The 18,804-nt window shown below is 41.6% G+C and overlaps 1 protein-coding gene across 2 annotated transcripts in view; it reads left to right on the forward strand.

The window, feature by feature from the left end:
- The window catches only part of LOC146817881 (uncharacterized), a 415,767-nt gene that overhangs the window by 310,440 nt on the left and 86,523 nt on the right, over window positions 1-18,804 (forward strand). For both annotated transcript variants that reach the window (XM_085611368.1, XM_085611369.1), the window contains exon 13: window positions 11,593-11,736. In XM_085611368.1, the coding sequence (XP_085467494.1) occupies window positions 11,593-11,736 (144 nt within the window). The remainder of the gene's footprint in view (window positions 1-11,592; window positions 11,737-18,804) is intronic.

Consider the following 18,804-nt stretch of genomic DNA (forward strand, 5'->3'; position numbering starts at 1 on the left):
TCCTTCTATCTGCCTCAGAAGATAGATTCTTGAGGTTTGTGAATCCCCCTGTACTAGAAATATTTGCGCACGGCCCTCGCCGGTTAGTGAAGTCCAATAATATCGAAAAGCAGCTTTGCATACATTTTCACTAACCTGGTCACATTTTCCAGTCCAGGTTTAAAGTTAGGTAGTCTACCCAACTATGGTAATTTGGTTACATTACGGCCCATTTGGTTACATTACGGCCCAGATTTATTAAGGAATTACATTCAATTACATTGAATTACATTGTCCTTGCATGAGGCAAGTCATCGCAAGTCCTTAAATATAGTTTAACAAACTACTCAAGGGGCTATTTGTAGTGCTTTCCGTGACTTTGTAAAGAATTGTAACGCAATACAGCAGCTTTTTCTGCATTGCATTACATTTTGTTGTGCTAGGAGTTCCATGGGTGGAGCGTGGGCTTTCCCATGCATCCACCCATGAAACTTGATTCAGTCCCAGATTTACCAATGGTATTATACCTGGGATTGTGACATAATGGTACACCGACCTCAGAGAAGCGCAATGAGAAGTATCTTTATTTCTGCTTGTTGCTTCCTCTTTCTATACCGGAAGCCTTCTGCGTCACACACAGCAAGAGGAAATTGCCTCTTAGAATTGTTTTTTTGCAGTAAGGTATCCCTTCCGGCACAAAAACAACCCTGCCTGTAACACTGGCATCCTTGAAGCATGGTGTAAGAGTTCCTGATTTGGTGCTAGGCAACCTCAAGTGTGCCAGTGCAGATAGAGAGCTGAAAAGTGCCATACCTTAGTAGATATGGCGCTGTTCAGCAGTCTATTGTTCATGCAATGCAGCAACTTTGCATGGCGTCCTGCATTGCATGAAATTCTAGTAATATGCCTTCAAATTATTTCTTCAACAATTTTAACCATATTGTAAATTCTTGTCAAGGCTGCATAAAGCCATGACATTTATTCTTGTCAAGGCTGCATAAAGCCATGACATTTTTCACTGATGTCAAGACAATCTTCTCACCCTCTCACCTATCATCTTCAAGTAGTATTCTTCAACTATATCATAGTCAAAGTATCTATTGACCTACAAAAATATTGCATCCCCCATTTTGCCCTTATCACTTCATCACAAGGTGAGTCTGGGTTAGTGGAAGTGGAATTAAGAATAATAAATATTTAGTCACAAGGTTAATCTAATTTGCAGCACTCTAACATCAGAGGCAGTTTAAGGCATTGGCAAAGTGGGCAATTGCACAGGTCCGCCTCCTTCCTAGGGACCCCTGGTAAAGTAATTGGGCCAGTCAGAAGAATCTCTCTCTCATCTTTCTGTTTTTCTCCACCTCTCGCCTTCTCTTTGCCTACATCCACATCTGGCACTGTCTCTCTTTGTCTCTCTTTCTCTCTCTCTTTCTCTCTCTCTCTCTCTCTCTCTCTCTCTCTCTCTCTCTCTACCTATCACTGTCTCACCACTCTCTACCCTTTCTATCTGCCTCTTTCACTGCTTCACCTGTCACTAGAGCATCTCTCTCTCTTTGCTCACCCCTATTTAGCCCTCTCTTTTTTCCCTCTACCTCCCTTTTACTACTACCACCTTTGCCTGCCTTACCTCTTTCTCTACCTCTCCTCTCTCATTCAACATCACCTTTATTTATTTCATATCCCTTTCCACCTCTGAATCTTGTTTTATCTAATCTCTGCCAATCTCACCAATCACTAAATCCCCACTCCACTCTGAACCACACTTCTCTATCTAGCCCTGTGTCTCTGTGAAACCTTTTCTGTCACCATCTACCTCGTTTTCTCTGCCTCACCTACACATCTGCCTAACACCTCTCTCACTTCACAGTATCTCTTGTATGTTACGCCTAATCATTTACCTCACGCCATACATCTCTACATCTCTCTTGTACATAACCCCAATCATCTCTCTCTACTGTCTCTAACTCAGCTCTGAAAATCTCACCTGTCTTTCAGTATACCTCTCTCGGCACTCCTGTATCTGCCTCAGCATCTCTCTCTCTATATCCCTCTTTCTGTTTAGGTCTACATCTCTGTCTCTCTCCCACCACCCTCTACCTCAGCTATCTCGACCTCACTCATCTCTCTCAATACCTCAGTCCATTGTTTAAGTCTCAGCTCCCTGTATCTCCCCTTTATCAACTTCACTTCTCTCTTAACAACATCTTTCTTTACCTCACTTCCTATGTCTCTCTCTTTTTCTACATACCGCCTCTCTTGCCTGCTTCCTCGCCACTTCACCTCTACATGTACTTCATTTGTTTCTTTATCAACATCTCTCTCACTACCATATATAACAATGGGTGTCAAGGGAAAAAATGCGCTACCTGCAAAAATACACAATCACTAACTGTGCGCCCAACAATTTACACTACGGTGCATTCAACTTGAGGTTAAACACCCCATACCCCAAAAACACTCAATGATTGAATCATGTATTTTCTTATGATGAAGCACACGTAAAATTAATGATTAAAGTCTCTTAATAATAACAACAAAAAAGAGAACAATTTGTGTGGGCTTCTCTTCTTCTTTATTTCCAAGTTGGATCTTCAAATTCCTTAATTTGCAAACATTCCTCCACTCCCCAACGCGTTTCGTCTATAAGGGATTAACCCATACGACTTCCTCAGGGCTGGAAGTGATAAATAATATAATTGGAGTACAAACACTTACTTATTCAATTCTTAAAAGAGCCCACTATTCCTCCATGTGCAAAAGGAAATAAACATGCTGTGTAATATCACACCTGCTGTATCCCGTGTTTTGCATGTTTTTAATCTCATTATCAACATTTCCACAAAAATTATATACAAGTTACACCCACATAGCCAACATAAGAAATGTGAGCATTGAACAAATCTAGTAATAGCACCATTCCCATACGTGAGGCGCATGCTATAATAGAAATCCTGAATAAAGGTTCTGTACCTTAATTCTTGTATCTCTCACCTAAAAAGAAACAGCCATGTAGAACCGCATTAGACACTGCGGAGCACATGAGGCAAATGCTGAACTCGTCACCACAATTATCACCACAATAACGTACCTTCACGCTTGTTTTGATATCTTCAGTAATATCTGCTAATCAAGTCCAAAAACGAGTCGTTGGCGCTAACCTAAAATGTAATTCAAAAGTCTAAGTGAACTTAATCCTCTAATGTTCCCTTCATAGATCACAATAGATATCTTTTCTACCTGTCTCATAAAGCGTTATTCTCACCTGAATTCTTATTCTTGTCGCCCAATAAACAAATTAAATCCTTGCTCTGTTAATATACTTTAGAGCCGCAATCACAATCCAAACGTATTTCCAGTCCTTAAACCACGAACATCAATCTTTAAATCCTCCACAAATCCCTGCAGTACGGAGATCTATAGATTAAAATAACCAAATTAATCCTAGTCATTATAGTCTTAATAATGAAAGTCAAAATGAATCTGACACTAAGACTGCTCTCCCACTTACTTTTGAAACGCAATGGCCCCCGAATACAGGAACACATCCCTGTTCACTAATCCCGCTTCCGTTTATAAGGATCCTAAAAACGAACGAGGTGACTTACGTTAGGCAAACTTCACGAGCGCCATTTTGGATAAGTCATACACTGAGATAATATTTAGATCAAATCAAGTGTCATAACGTATTCGTGACCTAGCTATATACTTAAACAAAAAACTATGCTGCAACCATTTGGATCCTGCAATACAAATGTATATAACAATGAGATTGCTCTCCCGCTCACTATTTAACGCATATGTCCCCGTAAATGGAACGCATCAGTATTCACTCACCCCGCGTTCGTTCAAGTGAATCATGAAAACGAACGAAGTGACTTACATTAGACAAGCTACGACGGGCGCCATTATGGTTAAGTCTTGTATTTAACCATTACCTTAGTCACCGCTAGCGTCAATAATCTATTCATCAACATGTATAAGTTAGGCAAAAAAAAATTCAGCAATCTCTTTTCTTTATTTCTCTGAGGACCATCATAGCAATGACAGCTACTATTCATAATCAGATATAGTTCAAAGCAAATAATGTCTAAAATAAACACAGGGTAACTACAGTCCAGCCACCTAGGGCGGCACCTTGATGCGGTGTTGCCCAATAAATAAAATAATAATAAAAAATATAATAAAAAGATGATAATCCACATGGGTGCCATCTATGTTTGGCTTTCATCCAGAGTCATAATACTATAATTCTCTTAAACACATTCATTGTGAACATTACACACCAATATTACAAATCCACTCTCACTATACCATAACTCCTATAATCAGTTCATCATCCTTAGGTGCACCATATAAGCACCATTCAAACCTTACTAAAGCATCTAATATGTCCTGTTTACATCTGAAAAGATTGCATTGGAAGGTATTACCGAAACTCTCATATGACCATTTCTAACTGATTCTACCTTAACCCTCATTCACTGAAATTCCGCTAAGAACCGCTAGCCTAATCAAAAGCCTCATCATCTACTCTCCTAAGAAGTACTGTAACTCTCGGTCATAGTTAAGACCCTCTTCCATGGCCCTCAAGCGCATGATCCACCTCGCCTCATGCCTCCGCAGTGTGAGTTCTCTATTACCTCCACGCGATTCCATTTTCACATGTTCTATGCCAAAGAATTGAAATGATTTATGCATACCTTGCGCTATACAGTTATGCAGATGCTCTGCAATGGGATACCTCTGATCATTATTCTTGACAGCTCTCCAGGGTTCACTAATCCTATCCTTAAGAGCCCTTATTGTGCTACCCACATATATTTTCTTACATTTGCACATAATCAAATACACAACATACTTCGTGTTACAATTAATATTGGACACAATGTCATAAGTTTGTTCGCCATTGAACTTAAATTGCTTCGTTTTGTCCTTTGCGTGCTTGCACATACCACAATGGCCACATTTAAAAAAAACTTTACTAAACTGTGAAAGCCATTGTTGCTTTTCAACCTCTACTGGGTAGCTTGGACTCAGCATTGTACCTAATGTTCTACCTCTGCAATAAGTAATCTGTAGTTTATCCGAAAGAAACTCTCGTAAAGTCTTGTCCGCTTTGAGGATATGCCAATGTTTAGATATACTTTTGTACAGAATAGTACTGATGGGTGTATAATCTGTAATCATCCTGATAGAGAGTAACTCTTTTGTTCTAGTTTTGCTAGATTTTAAGGTGGATGCGCTCTTTATCTTAAATGCTCTTTGTTTCGCTACCTCCAGATCTTTTTTACCATAACCCCTTTGGGTAAACCTTCTTTCCATATCTTCTACACACTCCCTAAAATGACTATCCTCACTACAGTTACGTCGTGCCCGTAACATTTCTCCATAAGGGATCGCCCTAATCTGATGCCGGGGGTGTGCGCTACCAGCATGCAAAATAGCATTACAGTAAGTAGGTTTCCGATACATCTTACTGCAAATTTTGTCATTCTGTATGAATAGTTCTACATCCAGAAACACCACATTAGTGGAGCTGATACATGAAGTAAATCTTATATTCATATCATTGCTGTTCAAATAATCAATGAATTCTCTTAATTTCTCTTCCGTTCCAGTCCAAATCATTACACAATCGTCAATGTATCGTCCCCAATACAAAATATCATCATTCCAGTGTTTACCAGCAGGACCCCATATCACCGTTTCCTCCATCCAGCCCATAAATAGATTTGCAAAAGCTGGTGAAAATCTAGAACCCATTGCCACTCCTTGGGTTTGCCTGAACCATTCCCCATTAGACAAAAAGTAATTATTGGACAATATTAAATAAATAATAAATAGTTAGTAACATCTGGGTGTGTCCCCATTGGCTTGCTGGTTTTTTCATGAGAAAATGTTCAATAGCTCTAATCCCTAAATCATTTGGTATGCTGGTATAAAGTGATGTTACATCCAAAGTTACTAGTTTCATGCCTGATTCCCAAGTAATATCTCCCAGTACATTCAAGATATGCTTGGTATCCTTAATATACGATGGCATATTCACTACCATCGGCTGTAAAAACACATCGAAATACTGAGACAAGCGCTCTGTAGGTCCCCCAATTCCTGCCACAATAGGCCTCCCTGGTGGAAACGGGAGGTCCTTATGAATTTTTGGCAATGTGTATAGACAAGGATATCGCGGACGGTTCACCTTCAAATACAAGAATTCTTCATCATCTAAGAGACACTCATGATGCCATTTCTGTAACATTCCATTGAATTTTGTGATAAGAGAGAACATAGGGTTATACAAAACTCTTTGATAACACTCCACATTGTTCAATTGGGAATAAATCTCACAATCATAATCAGTCTTATTCATTATAACAATATTACCCCCTTTGTCTGACTTTCTAATAATCAAATTGGGGTCTTCTACTAAAGTCCTGAGTGTTTGACGTTCGTGTATTGATAAGTTACCCCCATGATATTTAAAAGAAGGGCTTGACTTTCTCATACCTATCTCAAGATCATTAGTAACTAAAGTATCAAAGATCTATACATTGTTACTACTGATTAAGTTAGGGGACCATCTTGACTTTTCTTTCAAACCACTTGTTACTGATAGATCTGGTCTTACATCTAAGTCCTCCAATACCCTCCCAATAGTAACTGGATCTTCTTCTAATTCCGTAATAGAAAGTAAAGTCACTGTGTCCTGAATATCCCTGATCGTCAGTACATTTGACACTGGGTTACAAATTTGTGAAATACACTCTTTATTTGGCTTAGGATTCAAGGCAAAATGTTTTTTCAATTTTACTTTTCTAATAAACCGAAATAAATCTATCTTAGTGTCACAAATATCTCCCTTATAGTATGGACAAAAACCCAAACCTTTTTTCAAAAGCATTATCATATCGTTTGTCAGGGTTCGATCTGAAAGATTGATAACTTCTACTTCTCCTACTTCTGATGTATTTAATCCTTCTTGTCCCAAGAGCGAGTCTTCATTCCTATTTTGTCCCCTTCCGTTCCCACTTCTCTTGTCCCTCCTTGTTTTCTTGTATTGTCTACTCTTTTGACCTGTTCCCTGTTCCCTCTCTTGATGCAATTCACTTCTTGTAGGAAAGAGGAATTCCCCAAAGGGCATGGTTGTCTATTTAGAGTACTAGGTCCACCCTCCACATCACTACCACTCGTTGGTATTGTGCTAAGTGATGTATTGCTAGAGCTAGTGGATGGCGTTTCTGTTATCTTTCTGTTTTTATCAATTACTATCAAATGATCATATTTCTTGGAGAAAGTAAAAATTATCCCATTGTTATAATCCACTTCGTCCCTCTTAAATGTACGTGCTTTTCTTTGTTTGATATCATTTTGATGATTTACTAGAACCCCTTTTAAGATCTCATAATTCTTTGCTGTTACCTCAGGCATATTGAGAGATGCGATTTCACCCTCCAATTGAGCAATCTCTAGCTGTAAACTTTTCACTTTTCTTTCTGCATTTTCAATCAGAATTTCCATCAGTTTTACCGAGCTAGATGTAAGCTCCTTTTCCCAAATCCCAAGAAGATCCTCGTCCAGGTCATCGTAAGTTGGGATGATCTGGGAACGTAGACCCCTTGGGATCCTATTTAATTTTAAATACTGTTTGAGCGTGGTGCCATCCCACCATTTCGACATTTCGGAACGCCTCAATCTCTCTAATCTCATAAATTTACTTCTTAATCCCTCATTCTTGGGTTGATTTGTTTCTCTTATAGCCTCTGTCACTGTATTTTCTTTGCACAAATTATCAAACAACTCTGCAGCTAATCTGTCTCTGTCCAGATTATCACTCATTTTGATAATTTAAGAATAATGTGTTTGCGGTGCTGCAACCCTTAATTGATATATAACAATGGGTGTCAAGGGAAAAAATGCGCTACCTGCAAAAATATACAATCACTAACTAACTGTGCGCCCAACAATTTACACTACGGTGCATTCAACTTGAGGTTAAACACCCCATACCCCAAAAACAATCAATGATTGAATCATGTATTTTCTTATGATGAAGCACACGTAAAATTAATGATTAAAGTCTCTTAATAATAACAACAACAAAAAAGAGAACAATTTGTGTGGGCTTCACTTCTTCTTTATTTCCAAGTTGGATCTTCAAATTCCTTAATTTGCAAACATTCCTCCACTCCCCAACGCGTTTCGTCGATAAGGGATTAACCCATACGACTTCCTCAGGGCTGGAAGTGATAAATAATATAATTGGAGTACAAACACTTACTTATTCAATTCTTAAAAGAGCCCACAATTCCTCCATGTGCAAAAGGAAATAAACATGCTGTGTAATATCACACCTGCTGTATCCCGTGTTTTGCATGTTTCTATACTCATTATCAACATTTCCACAAAAATTATATACAAGTTACACCCACATAGCCAACATAAGAAATGTGAGCATTGAACAAATCTAGTAATAGCACCATTCCCATACGTGAGGCGCATGCTATAATAGAAATCCTGAATAAAGGTTCTGTACCTTAATTCTTGTATCTCTCACCTAAAAAGAAACAGCCATGTAGAACTGCATTAGACACTGCGGAGCACATGAGGCAAAGGCTGAACTCGTCACCACAATTATCACCACAATAACGTACCTTCACGCTTGTTTTGATATCTTCAGTAATATCTGCTAATCAAGTCCAAAAACGAGTCGTTGGCGCTAACCTAAAATGTAATTCAAAAGTCTAAGTGAACTTAATCCTCTAATGTTCCCTTCATAGATCACAATAGATATCTTTTCTACCTGTCTCATAAAGAGTTATTCTCACCTGAATTCTTATTCTTGTCGCCCAATAAACAAATTAAATCCTTGCTCTGTTAATATACTTTAGAGCCGCAATCACAATCCAAACGTATTTCCAGTCCTTAAACCACGAACATCAATCTTTAAATCCTCCACAAATCCCTGCAGTACTGAGATCTATAGATTAAAACAACCAAATTAATCCTAGTCATTATAGTCTTAATAATGAAAGTCAAAATGAATCTGACACTAAGACTGCTCTCCCACTTACTTTTGAAACGCAATGGCCCCCGAATACAGGAACACATCCCTGTTCACTAATCCCGCGTTTGTTTATACGGATCCTAAAAACGAACGAGGTGACTTACGTTAGGCAAACTTCACGAGCGCCATTTTGGATAAGTCAAACACTGAAATAATATTTAGATCAAATCAAGTGTCATAACGTATTCGTGACCTAGCTGTGAGAAGTTGGCCTGGCATATGCTGTTCCTAGTTATAGGGACACCTTGCACCAGTCCAATTCGACTCTTATTGATGATAGGTTTAAGACAACCTTTAAAGAAAGCTATCCTAGTGGTAGCTGTGGAGAGCAGCCTTCAGGCTAAGTCTTGAAGGAGTGTTAAGCTTATTGTTTTACCATAATAACCTCTTGAATAACCAAATGAAAGAGTAGCCCACACAGGTATATATATAAAATATATGTATTTATTCTATTTAGCTTGGACTCAGGATTGTACCTAATGTTCTACCTCTCCGATAAGTAATCTGTGGTTTATCCGAAAGAAACTCTCGTAAAGTCTTGTCCGCTTTGAGGATATGCCAATGTTTAGACATACTTTTGTACAGAATAGTACTGATGGGTGTATAATCTGTAATCATCCTGATAGAGAGTAACTCTTTTCTTCTAGTTTTGCTAGATTTTAAGGTGGATGCGTGCTTTATCTTAAATGCTCTTTGTTTCGATACCTCCAGATCTTTTTTACCATAACTCCTTTGGGTAAACCTTCTTTCCATATCTTCTACACACTCCCTAAAATGACTATCCTCACTACAGTTACGTTGTGCCCGTAACATTTCTCCATAAGGGATCGCCCTAATCTGATGCCGTGGTGTGCGCTACCAGCATGCAAAATAGCATTACAGGAAGTAGGTTTCCGATACATCTTACTGCAAATTTTGTCATTCTGTATGAATAGTTCTACATCCAGAAACACCATATTACTTGGAAATAAAGAAGAAGAGAAGCCCACACAAATTGTTCTCTTTTTTGTTGTTATTATTAAGAGACTTTAATCATTAATTTTACGTGTGCTTCATCATAAGAAAATATCTCTCTCACTACCTCCTTTCTTTCTATCTACCTCCCCCTTTAATTGTCAACAATCTTTCAACTTACCCCACCATTCAATCGCTACCTCACCTCTCTACCTGCCCTGTCTCTCTTTCTGCCTTTGCTCCCTCTACCTTACCTCTCTGCTTTACACCAATCTTATTTCCTTACTCCTTTCCATCCTCCTCTTTTCCTCTACCTCTACCTCCGTTTCTTTTTCTCTTTCATTATCTCCCCACTTTATCTGCTCACTCTACCTCCTCCTCTGTTTCATCTAACCCTCTCTACCTCACATTTCTCAATACCCCACTCTCCCTGCTCTGTCTCTCCTTACGGCACTATTCTCTCAACCTCACCCTCTCTCTATCACTGTATCAACCACACCTCTCTTTCTCTGTCTCACTTCTGCCTATTTCACCTCTTTGCTCTCAAAACCTACTCTCTGTTTCAATCATCACCCACCTCCTTATCTTTCTCACTGCCTCACTATTCTCTTTACCTGACTTGCCTTTCTATACGTCTCTTCTCCTTTTGTCCCTCTCCCTACCCCAGTACTCTTTTTCTGGTTGAATCTGTCCATTTTTCTCTGACTACATCATATATCTTCCTTCCACTTTTTCTTCGTTCTCTCCCCCCGCCCCCACACGGATATACCCCAACCCTCTCCCTTTACATCTGTCTTTCACCATATCACTGTCCCTGCCGCTCTCTGTCTTTTTGTTCTGGTGATTTACCTCACCTATCTCTCTTCCTCCTTGCTATCTCTAATTCGACCTCCCTTCTCACCCTGTTTTACTCATGTAGCTATTGCATTCTCTTCTCACTTTCTCTCAGCAGAGCCAGGGGTCTCTGTCTAGCAAGATAAGTCTAAAAAGAGAGACCTCAAAGGAGGGCTAAGATAGGACATCAGAATTAAGGATAAAATGATGGGATTTTACCCAATGGGATGATGAAAATTCTTCACACAGGCCTTTGATTTTCCCTGTTGCAGCGAGAATGTCAGTTGTGAAGAGGCATTTATTTGTGATTATGCATTCCGGAGTTCTGGCAATTAAACCTCCAATATCTATTGATATGTGTATATGTCATATTTTTATATTATACACTAAATATCCGCCAAGTCACCCTGGCACAGTTTTTCTTCCAATGAGAGGAACAGGCTAGTTAGACACTAAATTCCGTGTGAAATGTTTTTGTTGTAAGCCCAAAAAAATCTTGATCTGAGCTGAAAAAGAAATGGCTTGATCAATGCTTTTTCAAGACTTTTCCGATTTGATTGGCAGAGACTGGGCGGCTTGAGCTTTTAGATGTTTTTAAATGCCCTCGTTTATGAAAGTTTAATGTATACTTCACATTGTTTGGCACCACGAGGGCTTGATTTAGCTGAAAATGTGTAAACAGGGATCCTCAAGATATGCCTTGCCTATGGCACCAACAATCCTTAAGATCCTCCCCTGTCTAACATATCCTTTTACTTTAGGTTGCTCAGGCAATATTAAGAGGGACATCGCCATCGAGAAGGGAGGAGAGATTGGGGAGCAGCGCACCTAAGAGTCGCAGTACCACACCAGTGGGTCGGAAGACACCATCCGAAAACCGGAATTCTGCAGAAGCAAATATTAAAGTAGGGGAAAAAGTATTAAACCACTCACTTGATCAGAGAATGAGGGCAGGTCTATAATACAATTGTGTTGCAATCAACTTGTGCTTAGATCTCTCAAGAATGTTTAACAATCACAGACAAAATTTCTCCTCATTACCGCTGGAGGGTGGAGATTTGACTAAAAACAATTGTGTTCAAATTAGCACTGTCTCTGAATTGTCATTTTCCTCAGAGGACTAGTTGGATACTAAGGATGGGACAAAAGTAAGGGGCTCATTATGATGATGTCCGCCCACCATCACAACGGTGATGGGACCAACCGCCGTCCCACCGACCCAATTAGGATGCGCCCGCCATACTGGCAGGCGCATCCTGGCCTTTTACCATTGCGGAGGGTGGTGCTGGCTGCAGCACCGTCCGAAATGATAAAAGGGCATGTACAGCATTTCCCTGCACCACATGGCAGGCACCACGCGGTGCCTGCCACTTGGTACAGGGAACTGCAGACATGGTACCCCCCCAGTGCAGCCCTCCCGGGGGCCCGCAACGGGCCCCCAAAGCCAATCCCCGCCACCATGGAAAGGCCCATCAATCACCCACATCCTAATTTGGCGGGCAGTGCCTGCTAGGACCGGCGGTGGCGATCGTTACGCCATCGTAATGATCCCCTTAATTCCTTAGTGGAAGTTTATGAACAAATACTTGTGCAATGTTTGTGAGTCGAAAACCTTTGAAAGCTGGATGCGAGGTACTTTTCAAAGTTTAGAAGATTGGAAGTGTTTCTCATTGTTTATTTGCCGTTGCATTAAAATGTGCGTGTTGAGAAGGAGAAAAAAATAAACAGGAATAAAAATGGAGCGTAATCTATGATGCAGATCTTAAACAACACCAACACAATGATTTCGATGACAAAATCTGGTCTTAATTCATTGATTAAATCTCACTTTTATTTCACTGGGCAAAAGTGCCATCTGATGATGCAAATTATACATCCTGATTCACAGAGTCTGTTCACCTGATTTCCAAAGACTTTCAGGAGTAAAACGGTCCATATTTACTAAACTTTCAGGCAACATAATGCAGCAAGGGAACTTGGGGGTATATTATCAAGACAGGCGATAAAATTATCGCCGCTTTAGCGGCAGAAAACTGCCGCTAAAGCGGCGATAATGGGCTTGATAATATGCTCTATGGAATTCCAATTGAAGCTCAGGTTAGATGTCCTTCACATCTAACATGGGCTTCAATTGGAATTCCATAGAGCATATTATCAAGCCCATTATCGCCGTTTTAGCGGCAATTTTCTGCCGCTAAAGCGGCGATAATTTTATCGCCTGTCTTGATAATATGCCCCTTGTTACGCTAAATTGCGTGAAAGAGAAAGAGCAGAACTGTGCCATATTTACAAAAATAGCACTTCTGCTCTCTCCTAGCGCTGGCGCTCTAACGCAGGCATTCTTGCAGGGGACCTGCTTTGTGGTCAGAATTGTTTTTGTGGAGGAAGGTAGGCATTGCCTCTCATGGAGGCAATGCCGCTGCTTCTGGAAGAGACCAAGAGGAATTATTGTCCATTTCAGAAGAGGTTGGAGCCTTACTGTGGGCTTATCCTTCTAATGAGCTGTTCTTAAACCAGGTGTTACTAGGTAAAATGTGCACATTTGAAATAATTGGGATGTACACACGCAAAAGTCAAACAAAAAGGGTACTCAGCATGATTCTCTTTAAAACCCCTTTATGATTTGGTTCTCTGCCACAATGAAGAGACTGAAATACACAACCCAGAAAAGTAGAACTTTCAAGATGCTACTGTTGCTGCTACTGATTGCCTTACTAGGGTCAATGTGCAAGTTGATGTCTGGAAAATAAACTGGTGAAGGCAAAAAAATCACCAGCAAATACGAAACTAAAACATAACAGCACAAAACACATTGAAATGGGAAGAACTAAACTAGAGGTGCTGCAAAATAGAAAGAGACTCGCAAACTAAGAGTGATTGGATTAAAAGAAGGCGTTGAAGGGCATGATCCCAAGAATATTCTAACACTGGTCTACTGGGACTAAACTAGCTGACATCATTTTATATGGCCTGGATTTTTTTCATGCTGCAAAACTACCTGTTTTCAAGTGTAAAGCAGGATCATCTAGGTTTTTACAGGAGAGAATAATTTATTTTTAACTTTCTGTAAATTTGCTCTAGTGGGGTATTCAGATCTGCAATTGCAAGAAATATATAATTATGCCTTTGCTTTTCTTTTGACTTCTTTCATTTCTTTCTTTTTGTTTCTTTGATTTTACTTTCAAGTGTATCATCAACTTAATGATGATATTAATTACCTTTCAAGTATTATTCATACTAGTTCTAGGGAATACAAATGCTTCTCTCAGCTCTGTGATGCAGGCAATGAGAGCTCAATGAGTTAAACTCAATGATAATTTGATAGTCTATAAATTCAACTCTACAAATTAGGAGTTAGACAATTCATGTTATTTGAGCTATGAATGTGCAAGTTTATATCCTAATCACCATCCAGGATAGCTAATATGAAGGCCTTTCCTAAGCCTAGTAGGCAATTGGGGTGGAGAAAGGGCGAGCAACTAAGGTTTGAGTTGTGAGGAAGCTGCGCAAATTTTAAAAAGTATGTAAATGAAATTGTTAGACTACAGATGTAGAAAAGAAACAAGCTGAATATTGCAGTCAAGTGCAGATTCGTGAAAAAAGAGTTGGAAATTTTTAGGCATGCATTGTTTGTGAACAAGAAACCTACACTGCCTTCACAGATAAGCATATTATTTTTAAAAGAAACCTGGGATATTATGCAGTAGTTCAAAAGGACCAGCAGGTGATCATCACTTGAAGGTTGTATATCACAATATTGAGGCCTGTAGGTACTTCCACTATATCTATTGTCTCCAGAATGGAGATTCCCAATACATCCTTGTGGAACACCTGCACAAACACTTTTTGGGACTGGGTGGGGGTCCTAGGCTTGTGTAGTCAAGGCTACCTATCCCACCTGCCTCGGCACTTCTTTCCTTGGTGCCAGGTGGGGCAGCCAGATGTCACCGCTCTCCTCTCTGTAAGTATTGATATCTCTGGATGCAGACAGCCGAGAAAGGAAGCATTCGGCACCAGGGCGACCCCTTGGTTGCAGGCCATATAGCCCTGGGCTTCCCTGGTGAAAAAGGACTTCTCACTCTCCATGGTTTCGGAGACCACAGTTCTATTCCCCAACCCAACCTATACACAGGAGAACATTTTAAGAAAGGCATATCTTTGCTCCTAGTCCCCTGAGTAGACCCAACTCCTCATGGTTCTCTGTAGAATTTTACAGATCTCACTTGGGTCCTCCTCACTGCTGCAGCTAGTCCCTGCTCCACGTTACCCGAGGCAATCCCACTAAGGCCACGCACAAACGCCTACTTAGTTTGAGATATCCTGTGACCTGCTGTGCCAATTTATGTAGGGGTTTTCTACACTGTGCTCATGGTGTCATTCTACAGCCTTCAGAGGTAAGAGTCTCACGCTTCTGGGCTGCCAACATTTTTTACGAGGATATGGATATGTGTCACAGCTTCTCACATTGCTGCCTTTTCCTCATTACCAGCAGCTTAACTGTAAGGGTCTTCATTTTCCCACCTGTCCAGCCATGGTGGTCTCCTGACCTGTGGTCGGCCTGGCCGTAACACTTCAAAGTCCTCCATAGCATAGCACCTGTTAGAACCGCGGTTCCCTGGTTGGCTGAGGTAGGTACCTTAGGCCAAGTAGGGACCCTCCCTTCCACGTCAGGGAAAGGAAGGACACCTTCTCAGATTGCCCCTGCTCACCCCCTTGGTAGCTTGGCACGAGCAGCCAGGCTTATCTTCAAGGCAAATGTGTAAAGTATTTGCAACCATGCTCACAGTGACCCAATGATGACACCACAAAAGGACTCCACACGAGTTTCATAGAAAAACAAGTATATGTATATATAAAAAGATATACGATGCGACCACATGATAAAAATACTACATATGCATACTCGTAATATTCCTCCTGGCCGGTTATTAGGCCAGCCAGCCCTTGTAGGTTCTAGTGGTATTAATGAGCAATTCTAGATGATCCAATGCAGACCTAATGCAATACTATGCAGTTCGTAATGCAAGAATCAGGCATTATGCAATATAAAAATAATGCAGATCGTTATGCAACAATTCAGCAGTTCTCAATGCCAAAATAATGCAATGCGTAATGCAATAATCAGGTAGTTCGTTATGAAACAATAATGCAATGCGTAATGCAACAATCAGGCAGTTCGTTATGCAAACGAATGCAATGCGTAATGTAACAATCAGGCAGTTCGTTATGCAAACTAATGCAGTTCGTAATGCAACAACCAGGCAGTTCGTTATGCAAACACAATGCAATGCGCAAGGCTACAACCAGGCAGTTCGTAATGCAGAAACAATGCAATACCAAGGCACTTCGGCACCCATCACAGTGCTTTAGATGGTCTCTCTGCCTCTCGTACTAACTCGCGGTCAGCTTCCGCCAACATATGCCCCCAACATGGATATGGTGAAAACTAAAGTGTAGTTCCACACTCCGGCCCCGGTACTGCCACTCCTTGGCAAGTAGGGGCCGAGATACGAGCTTAAGCGGAGGCTCGTGCTGCAAGAACGGGCGAGGCCGAGAGCGTCTCTCCGAGCTCCCCTGGAGATGCCGGTCCGGGCCTATGGCGCTAACGAAGATCTCAGGCTGCAACAGGGCACACGCACACAGCTTCGCTGAGACTCCCTTGACCTTTGGGTGTGCACGGTCACAGGTCAATCCTCACGAAGGTCTCAGGCTGAATGAAGCACACGCACACAGCGTCGCGGAGACTCCCTTGGACTCCGGGTGTGCATTATCATAGGGCAATCCTCACAAAGGTCTCAGGTTGCACAAAGCACACGCACACAGCGTCACTGAGACTCACTTGGACTCCAGGTGCACACGATCACAGGACAATCCTCACGAAGTGCTCAGGCTGCTAAAAGCACACGCACACAGAGTTACTGAGACTCGCTTGGACTCCAGGTGCTCATGATCACAGGTCAATTCTTACGAAGGTCTCAGGCTGCACAAAGCACACACACACAGCGTAGCTAAGTCAATTCTTATGAAGGTCTCAGGCTGCACAAAGCAGACACAAACAGTGTAGCTGAGACACTTCTGGAAACGTTTGTGTTCCTGAGTTTCCACAACAGGGATCCAGCTCACCTCGGGCCCTTGGGGTTAAATTACTTCAGGACACAGCACAGCAAAGTCCTTTCAAGCAGGGGGACACAGCACACAGCAACGTCCCTTAATCCTCTCCTTGGTTAAATCAGCAAACTGTAGGCCAGCCCCAGAACACACAGCAAGGGTCAGTCCTTTCCTTCAGTCTATTCAGCTGATTCTTTCTTGGCAGAGGTTCCTCTTGACCACGAAGTATGTTCAATCCTTTTTTTTTAAAACAAATTTTATTAGTAGTTTTTCAACATACTCCATATCACAAACATGTTACTCTGAGCATTGTAATGGTACATACTGCTACAGTGCTGCATTGACATCCACATTGGTAAAGAACAAGAAAGAGAGCAAAAAGTCCACTGTGCATCATAATAATTTGGTAGTATCATTCTGTACCCAACATCCCCCAACTTATTTTCCCACCCCCTCCCTCTAGCCCTTCATCTTGTTGCATTCCTCCCTAAGAGGATCTCAATCCTCAGATTCCGGCAGGCATTGTCCCTATCAGATCAATATCGGTCTTATTCTGAGATACGGTACTATCCGTCAGTACCCACTGATACATATTACTGTCATTGTAAGTGTGGTGTTGTGTTGTGTTGTGTCCGAGGCCCGGTTCCAGGGCCCGTAGTCATCATTGCGAGCTATTACGTGGTGTTACGACTTCCACTTCCTGCAGTTTAAAAGTTTCGAGCATTACATCCCATTCCAATGCTATCGGGATTTTCCTTAGTCCCCTGATCTCCTCTTGTCTCAAGACCGTGCTTTCAGCGCATCCCCACCTAACAATTTCGCTATGCCAGACATGTGTGGGGGGAGGTTTATTGGACTTCCACCGCATGGTGATGGCCTGTATTGCGAGGAGTAATGACAGGTTTATAAACCTATATTGCACTTTGTGTTTTGAGGGGGACTTATGGAGACCCAATATACAGTCCTCTATGGTGTTGGCCACGTCCCTTTGCGTGGCAGCAGCTACGTGTCGTCGGACCGAGTCCCCAAAACTCCCCAAGTGTGGACAGGACCATATCATGTGAGCTAAATCGTCTCCCACTACATAGCATCGGGGGCAGTGGTGTTGCGTTTGCGGGAACATTTTGTCAAGCCTTTGGCGGGTAAGGTAGGCCCTGTGCAATATCATGGTTTGAATAAATTTCAATTTTGCATTTCTCGTGCATTTCCTAGGGTGTGCTATAATTTTTTCCCATTCCTTATCGTTAAGGGCCCGCCCTACATCTTCCGACCATATGACTCGTAGCGCATTGAGGGCTATCCCCGCGTGAGCTCGGATCCCAGCGTATAGCCATCGTACCAAGTGCCTGCCCCTCCCCATGTAGTATAACATTTTGACCAATTCGTTTGTGGCAGGCTCCTGCCGTTGTGGAGCCCAGTACATCTTAACGTAGTGTGTTACTGCTGCATGTAGTATGTACATATGCTCAGGCACCCCGGTCTCCCTAACAAATTTACCATAATCCAGTAACTGGCCGTTGTGAAACAAGTCAGACACCGTGTAGACTCCGGCTTCGGTCCATGGGGCAATAGTGCGGTTCGTAATACGCCCAGCTGTTAGTGGTATACCTACTAGGGGGATGTTGCCGGCATAAGCTGGATGTGTACGCCTGTAAAGGAGGGCTGCTTTCCAGCATTGTAACGCTGTGCGCAGCAGGGTAGGAAGCTGCTGTGGGAGTTTGCATCGTGGCAATAGGAGTGTGTGTAAGGCGCCTCCTGCAACCTCTCGGTCCGTGTATCCTATTTCTTGGAGGTCGCGTCCGGCCGTCCAATAGGAGAGCCATCGCAGCTGGCAAGCGTAGTAATATGCCCTAAGGTCTGGTGCC

Source organism: Triturus cristatus, chromosome 6, assembly GCF_964204655.1.
Source record: "Triturus cristatus chromosome 6, aTriCri1.1, whole genome shotgun sequence".
Classification (NCBI taxonomy): domain Eukaryota; kingdom Metazoa; phylum Chordata; class Amphibia; order Caudata; family Salamandridae; genus Triturus; species Triturus cristatus.